Genomic DNA, 15086 nt, shown 5'->3' with positions numbered 1-15086 from the left:
AGAGTGAAGGTTCTTAGAAGTTGGTTGGAGGTTCTGGGAGGAAGAGAAGGAAGGGGAGCAGGAAGAAACAACAGAGAAGGGAGGAAATGTAGAAAGAGGAGGATGAGATGAAGAAGAAAGAAAAAATGGAAAAGAACAAATGGAAAAAGAAGGGGAGGAAAAGCCAAGAGCAGGAGCCATTGGAGGAGAGTCAACAGGAAGAGGAGAAGAAGAAGGAGAGGGAAGCTCCTGAGCCAGGTGCCCAGCGCTGACCTCTCACCTCCGGCTGTCCCCACCCCTCCCAGGCACCTGCTGTGGACGTTGCCTTGTTCATCCCCCATGGTCACCGTCACTGCCCGGACCTTGCTGAGGTCGAAGTTCATGTCGTGTTGATGGTAGTCAGGGGTGACCCAGCCCACCCACACACAGCTGGGCTCCTGGCCAGCGAAGACCCTCACGGAGTAATAGTACTGGAGAGGCAAAGGGGGATCAATGGTCAGTCTGGAAGGCGGGTGACACAGGGTTTCCCTGGGACTCTAAGTTGGCCTCTCTGGATTCGCAGTGTCCCTGGGAGTTCAACAATAAATTACTGGATTTGAGACACCCCCCTCTCCGGGTCTATGTCCCTCTGTTTCTGCATCTACTGATGTATTGTTAGACTCAGGAATCATATGGGACTATTTGTGATACCCCCAAATTTGGATCCCTCTCTAAATTACACAGTTACTGATAAAAGTTGACAAACAGTTCATAAATCAATTTACTTAACTTTTATAATCACCATCAAGTGGGTACAACTTTTATCCCCATTTTACTGATGGGAAAACCATGAAGCTTCCATAAAGGAGAAGGTGTAGAGAGCAGTGAGGTGACTTACCCACTTGGCACCCAGGTAGCCCATAATCCTAACCACGAGGCTACCTGTCTCAGAAAACCTTCCAGATCTGGGAAATCCCCAAACTTTACTGAGATAATGGTGAATTTTGGTTCCCGAGAATATACTAGAGTAGCTATTAAATTTCGGGATGTCGAGTTTATACGGGTGAACCAAAATATTGAGGTCCCAAGCCTACATTGGTATATCCTCTGGATTGTGGGATCCCTGGGAGTTTTATCAGTGTGCCTCATAGCTTCATGGTGTTCCCTGAAATTTTTAGGCCCCCTACCTATATGGATTCAGGGGGTTGAAGGATTAAATCAGTGTGTGCTCTATTTTGTGGACTTCAGTATATATCAGAGTGTCCCCTGGTAAGGGCAGTTATGAGAGACTGAGGCATAAAATTTGGAATCCGAGGGGTCTCGGGGTCAAGGTCCCAGGTTCACACCGTGGTGGTATTGAGGATGATCTCAGGGTCATCCCGGTTGTCGGTGGGCACCACCTCCCGAGGGAGTCGAGGCAGAGTGGGAGTGGCTGGTGGTTGGGTCATCATGGCGGCCTTCTTGGCCTTGAATAAGAACCTGGTGATGGGGAGAGGCTACTGTGAGAGCCAGCTTTCAAGCCCAGCTCCCCAGGCCTCTCCACCTCCACATTCATGACCCCCCACAACCACCCTAAGTACATCCCATTTCCAATGCCCAAGTTATCGCCTCTGCAAGGATAAAATTCCCAACTGTGTCAGCATAATCCATTCTGGAGATGCTGTGCTCTATGCTTGCTGATACCCAGTCACCCAAATGTAAAAGTGCCTCTGGGAACATGGAGGTTCCCTTTAGGGCATACAGTGGTCCCCCTAAGCCAGCATTTCTCATATGGGTACTAAAGGCATTTGGGAAAGGACAATTCTTCATTGTGTGTGTTGTCTGGTACACCCAAGGCATGTAGAGTTCTGGAGCCCCCCCAGCAGCGGTACCACCATCCCAACAAGCTGTGATAACTAAAATCGTCCATCATTTCCAAACACCCGCCAGGAGACACAGAACTACACCCCACTGAAAACCACTGCCATAGTAGGGGAAGCACATTTAGTTTCAAATCAGGTTAAATGCCTTTTGAGAGTCTCCTCTGAAGTTAGCTTTTTGGGAGCACATTTGAGACAGAGAAATGACCCCAATCTAGAAGACCAGGGTGTTCACTGGGATACCGTGGGGTACAGTCAACTCTCCCGTGATACTTCAGTGTCTGTCCACTCTGGTGTCCATGGATTATGCAGTCTATTGGGTGAAGCACTTTGGGGGCCATTAGGTATCCAAAGAATAGTGGAGTTCTCCACAAATATAGGTGGGTACCCTGATTTTACATTCTCAAGGAAATGAGGGCATCCCAGGAAAATAACGGAATTCACTTGATGCATGATAGTCGCCCTCAGTATTCTGACTCCACTCAACATATATGGGGCCGCTCTGGGACAAAATGGGGTTCCGTTATTGAGGTTACCTAATTGGGAGTCCCAAACCCCACCCTGGCCCCACCCTTGACTCACCCTCTCTTCTTGTTCTTCTCTGTGGTAGCATCCTTCTCGTTCTCCACTCTGGCGGGCTGGGGCTCTGTCCCAGCTTGGGCATTGCCCCCAGGTGCCCCCTCCTTGGCGGCTCCTTCTTTGCTCCCCTCAGCCTCGCCCCAGCGCCCCGCTGAGCGGCGCAGATTTTCATAGTCCGGGTCGGGTTCTGCCGCCCGGACCTCATCCTCAGCAGGGGGCTGCAGGCCGGGAGGAGCCAGGGGGGTGGCCCCAGCCGTGCAGCGGAAGTGCTGGTGGAACTGTACCGGAAGGCTGAGCCGGAGGAAGAGCATCTCCACAAGACTGTTCTGGGAGCCCCAGGTGCGGTGGCTCAGGCGCAGGCAGGGCGGTGTATCCACAGTGCCATCCACGCGGGCCACCTAAGGGGGAACAGGAAGACTGAGCCAGACAGGCAGGCTAGGCCATTGGTCCAAAACCTGGCACTCACAGAGCCACCAGTAGTCCTTAGAGCCCCTGTGTGAGAAGCAGCCAAAGACTCACTCCTCTGAGCAGATGCGCTCCCTGTGGGACACACAGCTTGGCTGCAGGGTGCATTCAGCCCTCTGCCAATCTCTGTCTGGGCACCTGTACAATGGCAGCCCTAGTCAGACACCGGAGTCCACTGGAATTGCTTGGGGAGTTTCCAGGACCTACCCATGCACGGGCCTCACTCCAGACTAAGTCATCCACTCATCCATCCATTCCACAAACACTTGCTGAGAGCCTACTGTGTGCCAGGCACTGTTCCAAGCACCAGGAACACATCAGTGAGCAGGACAAAGGCGCTGCCCTGCTGGTCTCTTGGGGAGTGTCTCTGGGAGCATGGGCCAAAAGGGGCAAAGTTTTATAAAGGCTCCCCATATGAACTTTTGCTAAACTTGTTGTATATGGAAATATAACATTAAGGAAAGGGTATGTGTCATAACACACAACATGATGGGGTTTTAGAGTGGTCCCACCTGTGTGCCCAGCACCCAGATGAAGAAACAGAACTTGACCCCCAGGAACCCCCTTGGTGCCAACTTGGGCACATCGCTCCCTAAGGCAGTGAGGGATTCTGAGGAGGGAAATGTACTGGCCTGGCCTAAACAAGAGGCAGGAGCTGACAGAGAGCAGGTAGGTGTCTGGCCTGTGTGCTCCAAAGACAGGCTCTCCGAGGTTTTCTGGAGACTCTATAAACAACTGGAGTGGTTCCATCTCTTTGATGTCCCTCTTTAAAGACCGAATACCAAGACCTCGGTGTTCCCTTTCCTGCCGGCCAACAAATTTACCCAGAGACTGTGACCAAGATTCAGTGTTCTCAGAATGTCTGCAGGATCTTTTTCTCTACTCTCTCTTATAGATCCAGTTTTGCTCTGCTCTTGGGCAAGAGTCTACTGATCATCTCCCTTCTGTGATTTGTGTGCAAAGTAACTAAACTTCTGAGGGATTCTTCCATGGTAACGTCCTCCTGATGTGATGTAACACACCACAGATTAGCTCTGCTTGTTCTTGAACTTTCTACAAATGGGAGTCCACAAGATATGCTGTTTTGTATCTGGCTCCTTTCCTTTTTGTAGGTTTTTTTTTTTAATGTATATTTATTGCTGAGATGGGGGAAGCAGGCAGAGAGAGGAGAGAGAGAGAATCCCAAGCAGGCTCTGCACTGTCAGCTCAGAGCCTGATGCAGGGCTTAATCACTCGAACTCTGAGATCAGGACCTGAGCCTAAATCAAGAGTCAGACACTTAAAACAACCGAGCCACCCAGGTGCCCTGTGCCTGGCCGCTTGCTCTCAGGATTATGTCTGTGAGATTCACCCACATTGTTGTGTGTAGGTTAGTCTGTTCATTCTCATGGCTGTCTAGCATTCCGTTCTTTAGGTTGAGAACACATCTGGCAGTAGCAGGAATTAGGAGGTCCACATCTGCTCCACCAGCTTCTCCCTCCTCTGGCTCCTGTCTGGTCTTTCTGCCTCTGATACTGCCCCCTACAATCTGCTCTCAATGGGGAACCTTTCCAAAACTCACATCCAAACTGGACATTCTTCTGCTTAAAACCCATCCATTGTCACCTAGTCATAAAATGCCTCCCCACAAATTATTGGTTAATTACAAAGAGAAAAAAATAATTTACAGTGGAGAAATCTGGGAGACTCCACCTTGACCAAACAGTCAAAATTAATATAATTGGTAATATGACATAACAACATTATGTGCCTCCTGATATCCTGCATCAAGCAGGACACAGTGTCCTGGTATTTCTGCCAAACACGTGTAACTTGTACTTAATCATGTGGAGACATTCAGCAAACCAAAATGAGAGCTATTCTGCAAAATAACTGGTCTGTACTCTTCAAAAATGTTAATGTCATGAGAGACAAAGACACACTCAGGCACATTCTACATTAAAGAATAAAGAGGGGAGCCTGGGTGGCTTTGTCGGTTGAGCATCCAACTCTTGATTTCAGTTCAGGTGATGATCTCACAGGGGGTCGTGAGATTGAGCCCTGCATCTGACTCCACACACAGCACGAAACCAATTTAAGATTCTTTATCTCCTCTCCCTCTGCCCCTTCTGGGGTATGAATGGGTTCATGTTCATGTTCTCTTTCTCTCTCTCTCAAAAATAAATAAATAGGGGCGCCTGGGTAGCTCAGTTGATTAAGTGTCCGGCTTCGGCTCAGGACATGATCTCACGGTTTGTGGGTTCAAGCCCCATGTCAGGCTCTGTGCTGACTGCTAGCTCAGAGCCTGATGCCTGCTTCAGATTCTGTATCTCCTTCTCTCTCTGACCCTCCCCTGCCTATACTGTCTCTCTATGTCTCTCAAAAATAAATAAAAAACATTAAAAACTTTTTAATAAATAAATATATAAATAAAGAGACATAGCAAGTTTATGTAACAAGCAATCCTGGATTGGATTCTGTACCAAAAAAAATTTTTTAATTACCACAAATGCTAAAATTTGAATACAGATTATGAATTAAGTAACAGTATATATCGGTGTTAAATTTCCTGATTTTTATGACTGATTTCCATAATTGCAGTTCTGTAAGACCCTAACCTGTGCTGAAGAAATGCACATTGAAATATTTAGGGATAAAGAACCATCATGGGGTGGCTGCCTAGCTCAGTTGGTAGAGTGTGTGACTCTTGAGCTTAGGGTCCTGAGTTCAAGCCCCATGGTGGGCATAGAATTTACATTTAAAAAAAAAGGCATGATGTCTCCAACATATTCAAATGATTCAGAAGTGGAGGGTGGGGGGGGGGGAGAGGGGTTAGTCCAACTCTTTTTACCCTCTCCCCATTTTATAGGCAAGGTCCCTGGAGCTCAGACAGGTTGTAGTTTGCTGAGTTTATACTCTATGGGGTAGCCCTGGGAACCCAGCTGTCCCACATGCCCTTCTACATGGGTTGTGGGCTAACACGGAAGGAAAGAAGATGCTTGGGGAAGAGAGTTGTGGGAAGAATGAGGTTTGGAGGCATATCAGACGGTATTGAGTGGAGTCAGTCCTTACCTCATAGTGGGGGTGCTCAAGGGGCACAGCCTCAAATTGGGGAAGGCTTTTGCTGAACCAGGTGGTGACCGGGCGCTGCATGTTGATGGCAAATGGCTCGAAGCCTTCCTGGAGGCCACAGATGGCAAAGAACCGCAGGGAGCTCACGTCCTGGCCCAGGTTCAGGTGACCCACCTGACCAGGTCCCAAGCTGCAGACAGGCAGGAAACCTGGCGGAAGGGGATGGATGGGCAAAGGTGAGGCTAGGTGGGCAGGGTGGGGGTGGGAGGGAAAGAGGTACTGTGGAAGCAAGGGATGGAAATCGGGAGGCTAGGGATGCAGTGTAGGGTCAGGTGAGACGGAAGAAAACCAGAAAGGGGCCATGAGGCCAGCCCTCACCATCCCCAATCTCAATTTCCCGGAAGGCCGTTTCAGAGCCTGAATCAGACATGAGAACCTCGCCATTGAGGGTGAAGATAATGGTGTTCTCTGTGAGGTCGATCATGCAGCCCACGACATCACCGGGCTGCCAGGGACGCCCAAACGGTTCACTGCCCAAGTGCCAGCGTTGGCCCTGTGAGGAGGGGAGGGGAAGATGTGGTGTGAGAGAGACACACAGAGACATGGAGAGACTCAGAAGCAGGGAGAGACATGTAAAGATACACATGCAAGGCACTGGGTTCAAGGCATGTGGAAGAGACAAGGGGTCACCCCCACAGGGTCCCCATCTTTCCCCACATTTGCATTCATGATCTTTGGAATGTAAGGGATAGGCTTTCATGCTTTCCCTTCCCACTGACCCACTGACTCTGCCCGAGTTCTTTACTGCTTCTGGGGCTGGGGATGGGGTTATGCAGACCACCAAAGCCGTAGTGGGGGTTGGGGGCCACAGCAAGTTAGAGTGACAGAAGGGAAAAACGAACCTGCCAATGTTCATTTATATAAACACTCATATGCCCCCAGAATAGGCAAATAGGTAATGAGATGGATGGATGGCAAGCAGGCGCATGGCCAGATGGAAGAATGGAATAGGAGCTTACTCTGCATTGGCTGATACATTGTTTTCTCATTTGGTTGATACAAGGAAGGAATTATAGACAGATAGATGGGTGAATGGGTGGGTGGATGGATGGACAGGTTGTTGGGTGGATACATGGATGAGTGGATGGATGCATGCATCAAATGATTTGATTGATAAGTGAAATCACAAATTGCTTAAATAAGAGAATGGCTGAACTAACAAATAAATGAACAGATGGAAATGTGGATGGTTAAGTGATTATCTGGGCAGATGATAAATGGATGGATAGTTGGATTTGTGGTTAGATGGATGGATGAACAGACAGATTGGATAAAGAGAAGGATGATGGATAGATACATGCATGGATGGAGAGGGAGGGATGAACGGATGGATGGACAGATGGATGAGTGGACAGTGGGACACAGACAGGGCTAGAGCGTATGAGCTCTGCAGAGGGACCACAGGGCATGGCAGAAAAGAGTCCAGGGAGATACCCACGCGGTGCCCATTGAAGACGTAGGCCAGCTCGTCAGCTCCCAGCTCCACGTCAGGCCGCAGCTCGGGCCTCGCCCAGCCCACTCGCATCTCACCCGTGGTGACCACCTCGAACTCGAAGTACCAGCGGCCGCTCTGCACCGCATAGGATTTCTCTGCCCGGAAGATGCGCACCCGGTCCCAACGAGACTGGCTCTCCACCTGACCTACAGATGGGGCCAGGCAGTCAGAGGCTGGGTGGGAAGTGGATCCCAAGGCCCTGAGAGGTGGGCAGGAGACACCAGGGAAAGTAAGGGCCTTGGGAGTCTGGGGGAAGAGGGACAATTTCTTGGTGTTACAGGAGAAGAACTGGCGAATCTCAGACTGGCCAGAGGTGGAAAGGACCCGGTCAGTGAGACTCCTCCCCCACCCCCTCTCCTTAGCAGTCAGAACCCTAAAAAAGAGATGCTGACAGAGACAGATAGCCGGGTCAGTCACTGTCATGGTCTAGGTTTAAGGGTTAAGATTAGGGTTGATGTTTAGACTTAAGCATCGAGAGCTGGATCAGGGAGGGAGTGTCAGAGTCGGGCTCAAGGCGGGGATAGGAATTGGGGTTGGGGACCACAGCCGGGATGGGGCTGAGATTGGGAGGCAGTGAGAGGTCAGGGGTCAGGTTAAGGGTAGGGGTTAGAGGCTCTCTCGTTCTTGGTTGGGTGGCTCCATGTTGTAGCTATGGTCCAGAGGTTAGAGGGGAGGGGTCCTACCTAGCTGGCGGTCAGGAATTGGAGTCAGGGATCGGGATCGTGCTCACTGGGCTCCTGATCTGGGAGCTCAGAGTTATAGGTATAGCCCAGGCAGGGCTTGCGTATGATCAAGGTCAGTGGTCAAGATTGGGGTCAGGGTCAGAGTCAGAGTCAGTGTCAGGGTCAGGGGCCCGAGGCCCACACTCACTGGGCTCCTGGTCAGGCGGCTCGATGTTGTAGCCATAGCCCAGTAGGGTGCGCACAGCCTGGCAGAGGCTGTCCCGGTTGCTGCGCTTGGTGGCCTCGTCCAGCAGCCGGTAGGGCACGAGGCGAGGGTTTCGGCGCGCGGGGATGTCCTGCACGGCACTGTAGCTCCAGCCCTGGGCCACGCGGTCTCGCGCCCACACATTGTGCCCATTCTCTGCCAGCCGGTCTACCAGTGTCATCTGCGCCGGTGTCAGCCGCACGTGGCTCAGGTCTAGTGGCGCCGGCTTGTACCCATTGCTCATCATGTACCTGTGGGTGTGGCAGGGCTTGGGGAGACCAGACCCTCACCTCCACTTCTGAGCTCTGTGCCGTGGAATCTCTGACTTCTGACCCTTGCTCCCAGGATGCCATGATCCTGAGCTCTGGGTTTTAGAATTGCTGACCTTTGGTCTCTGATATCAGGGGTCTATGGCTCTTGAATAAGCTTTGAGATACTTGGCTTCTTTACCCAGGATCCTGCGACCCTAGTCAGGGTTCTATTTCACTGACCTCTGACCTCTGACCCCTGCATTGTGATTTTTGGAGCCTCCTCTTTAACCCTGGAACTCTGACCTCTCACCTCTAACTCTGAGGTTTCTTACCTCTGATTTCAGAAGCCTATCACTTCAAATTCCTGGCTTTAGAGTCCTTGACCTCTGAACCTTGACCTCTATCCCCAGGATCTCTGATCTCTCACCTCTAATTTTAGGGTCCCTTACTTATGACTCCAACAGCTTCTCACCTCTTTCTATTGACCCCTTGCCTCTGACTTGGAAGAAATTACCTCTGTTTTCTCATTTTCCCCAATTCCATGGCAGACCTTGACCTTGGGTCCTGACTCATACCCACTGTCCCTCTGGGACTCCTGACTCCACAATCCTGACACCTCCTCAGGACATTCACCACTGACTTCAGAGCCCTGACCCCTGACCTCTGTTCCTATGACCTTCACCCTAATCTGTGACCCTTTGTCTCTGACCTCAGCCTCCCTACAAGACCCCTCAACCACCCAGCCCTTACCTCGTCATCCCCAGCTCCCCTACTCTGTTCCCCAGAGGGACCCGGACCACCCGCACTCACGTCTTGGGGAGTTTGGTCTTCTTCAGGTTGTCCTCCGCCTTCTCATCCGCCATGCCCACATGGCAGCCCAGTGCCAGCAGAGTCCTGGGGCGGGGGGAGGGTAGGGTCACCCCACACAGCCTCCCTCCTCATGGCCTCCTCTCCCCCAGCCTGGCTCCCCCCCTCCCCCACCCGCCAGCTCTTCCCGTCTCTTGCTCTGACTTTCTGGTGTCTGTCCCCATCCCTCCGTCCCAGTCTCTGTCTCTCTGACCCCTGGCTTTCGTTGCTTCTTTGTCTCTGTATCTCTTTGACTGTGTCCATCTTTTCCTGTCCACTTCTTCCCCTGATTCTGTGTCTCTGTCTTTCTCTTAGTGCTTAGCTCTCTTTATGCCTCTGTCAGTCTCTGCCTCACGATCCCTGTCCTGTCTTGCCCCCCTCCTCACCAGCAGTCAGCCCCAGGCCCCTGCTCCCTGGTACCCTCCTCACTTGAGTGTCTCCCCCGACATCTGCAGGTTGTAATTCCTCTCGGGCTCTGGTAAGCTGTGGAAGTCCACAAGACATGGGTGCAGCCTCTTATTGTCATCCCGAACCTGGAGAAACCCCAGTGTCAATGCCTCGGGGTCCCCTTCCCTCCCCCCAACACTCCCAGACTGTGACCCTTGACCTGCTACCCTTCGTTCTGCCACAAGAACCCAAAGAACGCCCTGATGCCCTAAAGTCCCTTCCCCCAGTCCCTCCCCATCACTCCCCCAGTGGCGAGTCGAGCCTGACTCCCTCACGCTGCGGGCAGCCCCTCACCGGGCCGTAGGTCCAGCCCTGCTCAATGCGAGTCAGCGCCCAGAGTTCATGAATGTTCTCTGCCAGCTTCTCCCGAATACGTTCCAGATGGGGAGGCAGGACAATCTGGGGGTAGGGAATGGTCGTGAGATCCCTGCGTTCCTTGCAGGCTGCGCCGTGACCCCTCTCCCCAAGAGCATGTGTGAGCCCTGGACTGTCCCCCCAGACCTTCCCTGCTATTCTGAGCCCTGCTCCTCACCACCATCACCAGAGTCGACACCTGGCTGAGGAAGGACCTAGGATCACAGCATTAAGGACGTATCTGGGAACGTGACTATCTCCCCTTTGGACTGGTTGTTCCATGAGGACAGGACCTGCGGCTGCCTCAGTTTCCATCACTTCCCCAGCTGAGCCCAGAGCCAGGCCCAGAGCAGATGCTCAGAAAGTGGTTGCTGAATCAACGGATGAGTCTCTTTCCTTCTTTGTACAATGAAGATAGGAACAATACTTGCCTCATGAGGATTCAGTGATATAATCCAGATAGCTACTCAGTCTTACATAGTTTATGTAAGTGCCTGGCACACCGTAGGTGCCTAATTAATATTTATGTTGTTAGCGGTTCTGCAGATAAGAGATAATGATGGGTCGGACCAGGGCAGGCCATGGGGAGAAGGGGAGGGGATGGGAGGGATGTCCAGGAGGCCAAGTGGACAGCCCATGAGGCCAACAAGCTGAGGGGAGCAGGAGGGAGACATCCAGAAGGAGGCCCAGGCTCTGTCCTGGCTAAAGGGGGATGGCAAGTTCTCATGAAATAATATCACTACTACTACTGATAACACTAACTGTATTGAGTACTTCCTATTTCCTCAGGACTGTGCTGAGGACATGTTATCCCCCTTTCCTCACAGATGAGGAAACTGAGGCCCAGAGAAGTAAAGACACATACTTGTGGTAACACTGAAAATCAGACCCTCACGGTCAAGCTCTTGAACACACTTATGTGACCTCAGATAGGGAAATGTTTGGGGGAGTGGTGGGGAGTTCAAGTTGAGAAAGGAGGAGTGGGAAGGCCCAGATGGAAGGAATACCAACAAACTAGTGGAAAAGATCTCAAGCTTTGGAACCAGCACCTGGGTTCAAATCAGCTGTGTGGCTTGTTCAGGTTGCTTAACTTCTCTGGGCCTCACTTTCCTCAACTGTTAATCAGGGGCAATAATCCTCCTTTCTTGGGGCACCTGGTTGGGTCAGGTGGGTGAGCATCCAACTCTTGATTTCATCTCAGGTCATGATTCTCACAGGTTGTGAGATCGAGCCCTACATGGGGCTCTGCACTGACAGCACAGAGCAGTCTGCTTGGGATTCTCACCTTGCTCCTCCCTGGTGCGTATGCACATGTTCTCATTCTCTCTCTCTCAAAAAATAAACAAATAAAACTTTAATAATGTCTTTTCTTTAGGGGGCTATAGTGACAACTCCCAGAAAGTAGGATTCTGTCTTCAAAGAGTTCTTTGCCTCCACTCTGCCTCAGTTTCCCAATCTGTTAAACAACAACATCCCCAGCTTCCAAATATGCTCCCCACCTCCCTGACTCCTACGGGAGTCTGCCTTACCAGGAAACCCTTGCAGGGCAGGCGGTACCTGGACAGTGTCCACAGGGCAGGGCACAAAGTCGGTGTGTGAGAGGCAGCGACTGGGGCCCACCAGGTGGGGCCCCCGGGGCCCCTCCCGCCGGTACTCCTTGATGGGCTCCAGATGAAGTCGCTCTCGAGGGAGTACAGCCTCATGGCATGGGGCATAGCCAGGTGGAGGGAGGAACTTGAATTCACCATGGCGGCCACCAAGAAGGAAACGCACCCTGAGTGGGAGATTGGGGTCACTGGTGAGGCAGATTACAGGCAGAATCGGTGCTCAGTGTGGGTAAGGGAGCGATCCTGGGATCTGTGGAAGGTTCTGGGAAAGATCGCCAGGCAGTCATAGAGTCATGGAGGTCATTTAAGGTCAAAAAGGAAAATATAAGGTCAAAGAGAATGTCTGAGGTCAATAAGAATCATTGGGAAAAAAAAGGGAAGTGTGGGTTCATTGGGGAGTTAATGCAAGGTCATAGGAGGGCCCAGTGGAAGAGACCTTGACTTAATAGAGTATTTGGGGGAGGTTTCTGGGAGACCAAGAAGGTCATTTGGAAATCACTGAGAATCTGGTGTAGCTATGAGATGACCCTAATCGCACTGGGAAGCTCTTCACAGAGCTTGGGGGCATCGGAAAAAGACTGAGTTCCTGAGAGATTTTTGAAATAACTGGGGATATTGAGGAATTACAGTCACTGGGGGATCATGGAGTGATTAGCAGATCACTGGGAGATTCTGGGATCACCAAAAAGCTGTTAAGAGCATGGATCATTGAGAGAGTCCAAGATAATTTGGGGGCAGGGTCATTGGGAGGGTCGGAGGTCTTTGGAAGACAGCTGTCAGATTCTGTAGTCAGTTGGAGGTCATTGGAATGACATAGAGTCATGGGAGACTCTAACATCATTTGGGAATTAACTGGAAACGTTATTAGAAGGTCATTGTACAATTTGGGGGACACGTGAAAGTCACTGGAAGGATATGGGGTTGGAAAGAAGCTGAGGTCATTCAGAGGGTCTGGATCACTGGGAGGACACTAAAAGTGTTTGGGACCACGTAGAGATCACTGGGACCTTCACGTAGGGATCTGACCAGTCAGTCCTGAGGGTAGGCTGCTGGATCCTGGCCTTATAGGAGGCCATGCTGTAACTAGGGAAGTTGTCTTGGGACAGTTCCAGGTCAGGGTCCTGGCAAGGGGGCAAAGGCAAGTCCTCACTTGACACCAGCCGAGAAACTGACAACAGGGAAGAAGAGCCCATCCAGGTTGAAGGCCTCAAAGACGCCCTGCACAGGACAGCCATTGATTCGGAAGGAGATGGATGGCACGCTGAGGTCCAGGCAGCAGCTGACGACGTCCTCAGGGGCCAGGAGGTGCTGCCCTGGGGAAGTCACCGGGCGTGCCACGTGTCCTGCACCAGGATCACAGGGAAGAGTCCAAAGTCAGGGCTCTCAAGACCTCATTGGTCAAGAGTCTCTCAAGAGGCAAGAGGCAGATATTAGAGGTTCCCATGGGATCTGGATCCTGGAAACCCTAAGATCAGGTGTCCCCATGGAGGGTCCTGGAGCTCTGAGATAAGGGAGGAGGTCAAGGCTCCCCTGAGGTTAGGATCCGGAGAGCCGTGGGGTCAGAAATTAAAGCACCCCCAGAGTTACAATTCTGGAACCCTTGGGGGTCAGAAGTCAAAGGTCAGAGGTCATGATGATCTGGTCAGGTTTCAAGGATCTCTTGCGTCAGGGATCATATATCTCCTGGGGTCAGAGTTCTAGAGACTATGAAGAAACTGGTTAGGGGCAAGATTCTGGAAGCTTTAGGGTCGGAGTCTTGGAAAATTAGGAATAAGGAGTCAAAATTTGGCCTATTGTGGGGATCAAGATCCCAAGAAGCCTAAGGTGTGTGGTGAGAATCTCAGAAGCTCTAGGGCCAATGGTCGGGGATGAGAGCCCTGTGGAGGGTCCAGGTACCTGTCCAGAGGTGCAGCCCATCAAAGCCGTAGGAATAGAGGTCGTCGCCGACCCCATTGCCGCCCCAGCCCTCGCCGCCACCTGGGTAGGGGCTGTAGCCTTCAGTGAGGGCCCAGCCCACCCGCAGGTGGGTGGCCTGAGCTGTCAGGAACGGAGCCACCTCGTCCACCATCACCTCAAAGTACCATTTGCCGTACTGTGTGGAGCCCTCGGCTCGGCCCACAAAGATGTTGGGGCGGATGCTGCGAGAGAGACGGACAGGAGGGGGTGAGGGAGAGATGGGGAGCAGAGCCAGGTCGTTGCAGGGGTGGGGGTGGGAAACAGAGAAGAGAAGGAGAGATACACACAGGAAAAACATAAGGCAGAGACATGGAGACAGAGAGAGAGAATGCAGAGACAGAGACCTCAGAAAACAGATGAGAGAGATGGGTGAGAGACAGAGAAGAAGAAATGGAGGAGAAATGGAGAGAGACAGATGCAGAGAGAGAGAGACAGAAAAAAAGAGCAAATGCAGAAAAAGATAAAAGTATAGAGAGAGGAACAGACAGAGGCAGAAATGGAGGAGGGAGAGAGGACAAGAGGAGAGGGGCCAGGGGTGAGCTGGGGTAGGCGTGGACATCTGTGAGGACCAGGGATCAAGTCTTGGGGTGGGAGATAGAGGGAGGGACAGCCACCTGGCTGTGGAGCCTCTGAGTCTGGGAAAGGGTTAAGAGGTCTGGGGTCAGGGGTTAGAGGCCCGACCTGGTGACATAGTTGATGAGGTTTGTCTGCAGCAGAAGCTCACGGCCAGGGAGCAAGTTCTCGGTAATGAGATCTTGGTTGGAGCGCACAGCCACGCCATTGCACACACAGAGAGAACACAGCACATCGAGCACCTGGAAGTCAAGGCCAGAGGTCAGGCTGTGAGAGCACCAGGGCAGGGAGTCTGTGCAAGGTCCAGGGTGAAAAGTCAGAAGTTAAGGATGATGTGCCAGGACAGGAGGTGGAGATTTTGACGGGTGAGGAGGTGGCGGAAGTGTGAGGTCAGGGCTCACAAAGAAAGGCCAAGGGTCAAAGAGAAAGGTCAGGCTGGGGGGCATGGAGCTGGGGTAAGGGATGGGCATTGTAAGAAAGGAGAGACTGGAGTAGGAGGTGAGGGGTCAGAGGGAGGAGGGAAAAGGTTGGTTAGTGAGAGCACACGGGTCAGGAGGAGATTTTAGAGGAGCAGGCATGGCACCCGTGTGTCTTCAGGGTCCAGGTGGATAATGTACATGTGTGATGTGGTTAGAAATTGTTCAGTGAGGGGTGGGGG

The 15086-nt window shown here is 51.8% G+C and overlaps 1 protein-coding gene across 1 annotated transcript in view; it reads right to left on the bottom strand.

Moving 5' to 3' along the window:
• RYR1 (ryanodine receptor 1) overlaps positions 1 to 15086 on the bottom strand; it is an 89356-nt gene that overhangs the window by 60781 nt on the left and 13489 nt on the right. Inside the window, exons 16-29 of the mRNA XM_029926159.1 lie at positions 14537 to 14670; positions 13796 to 14037; positions 13050 to 13242; positions 11850 to 12066; positions 10233 to 10337; positions 9921 to 10024; positions 9456 to 9539; positions 8338 to 8645; positions 7411 to 7613; positions 6291 to 6465; positions 5913 to 6121; positions 2400 to 2794; positions 1305 to 1437; positions 289 to 449 (exon numbers count right to left, since the gene is read on the bottom strand). Of these exons, the coding sequence (XP_029782019.1) occupies positions 289 to 449; positions 1305 to 1437; positions 2400 to 2794; positions 5913 to 6121; positions 6291 to 6465; positions 7411 to 7613; positions 8338 to 8645; positions 9456 to 9539; positions 9921 to 10024; positions 10233 to 10337; positions 11850 to 12066; positions 13050 to 13242; positions 13796 to 14037; positions 14537 to 14670 (2663 nt within the window). The remainder of the gene's footprint in view (positions 1 to 288; positions 450 to 1304; positions 1438 to 2399; positions 2795 to 5912; positions 6122 to 6290; positions 6466 to 7410; positions 7614 to 8337; positions 8646 to 9455; positions 9540 to 9920; positions 10025 to 10232; positions 10338 to 11849; positions 12067 to 13049; positions 13243 to 13795; positions 14038 to 14536; positions 14671 to 15086) is intronic.

Source organism: Suricata suricatta, chromosome 16 (assembly GCF_006229205.1).
Source record: "Suricata suricatta isolate VVHF042 chromosome 16, meerkat_22Aug2017_6uvM2_HiC, whole genome shotgun sequence".
Lineage (NCBI taxonomy): Eukaryota > Metazoa > Chordata > Mammalia > Carnivora > Herpestidae > Suricata > Suricata suricatta.
This window is presented reverse-complemented; position numbering and strand designations above follow the sequence as displayed.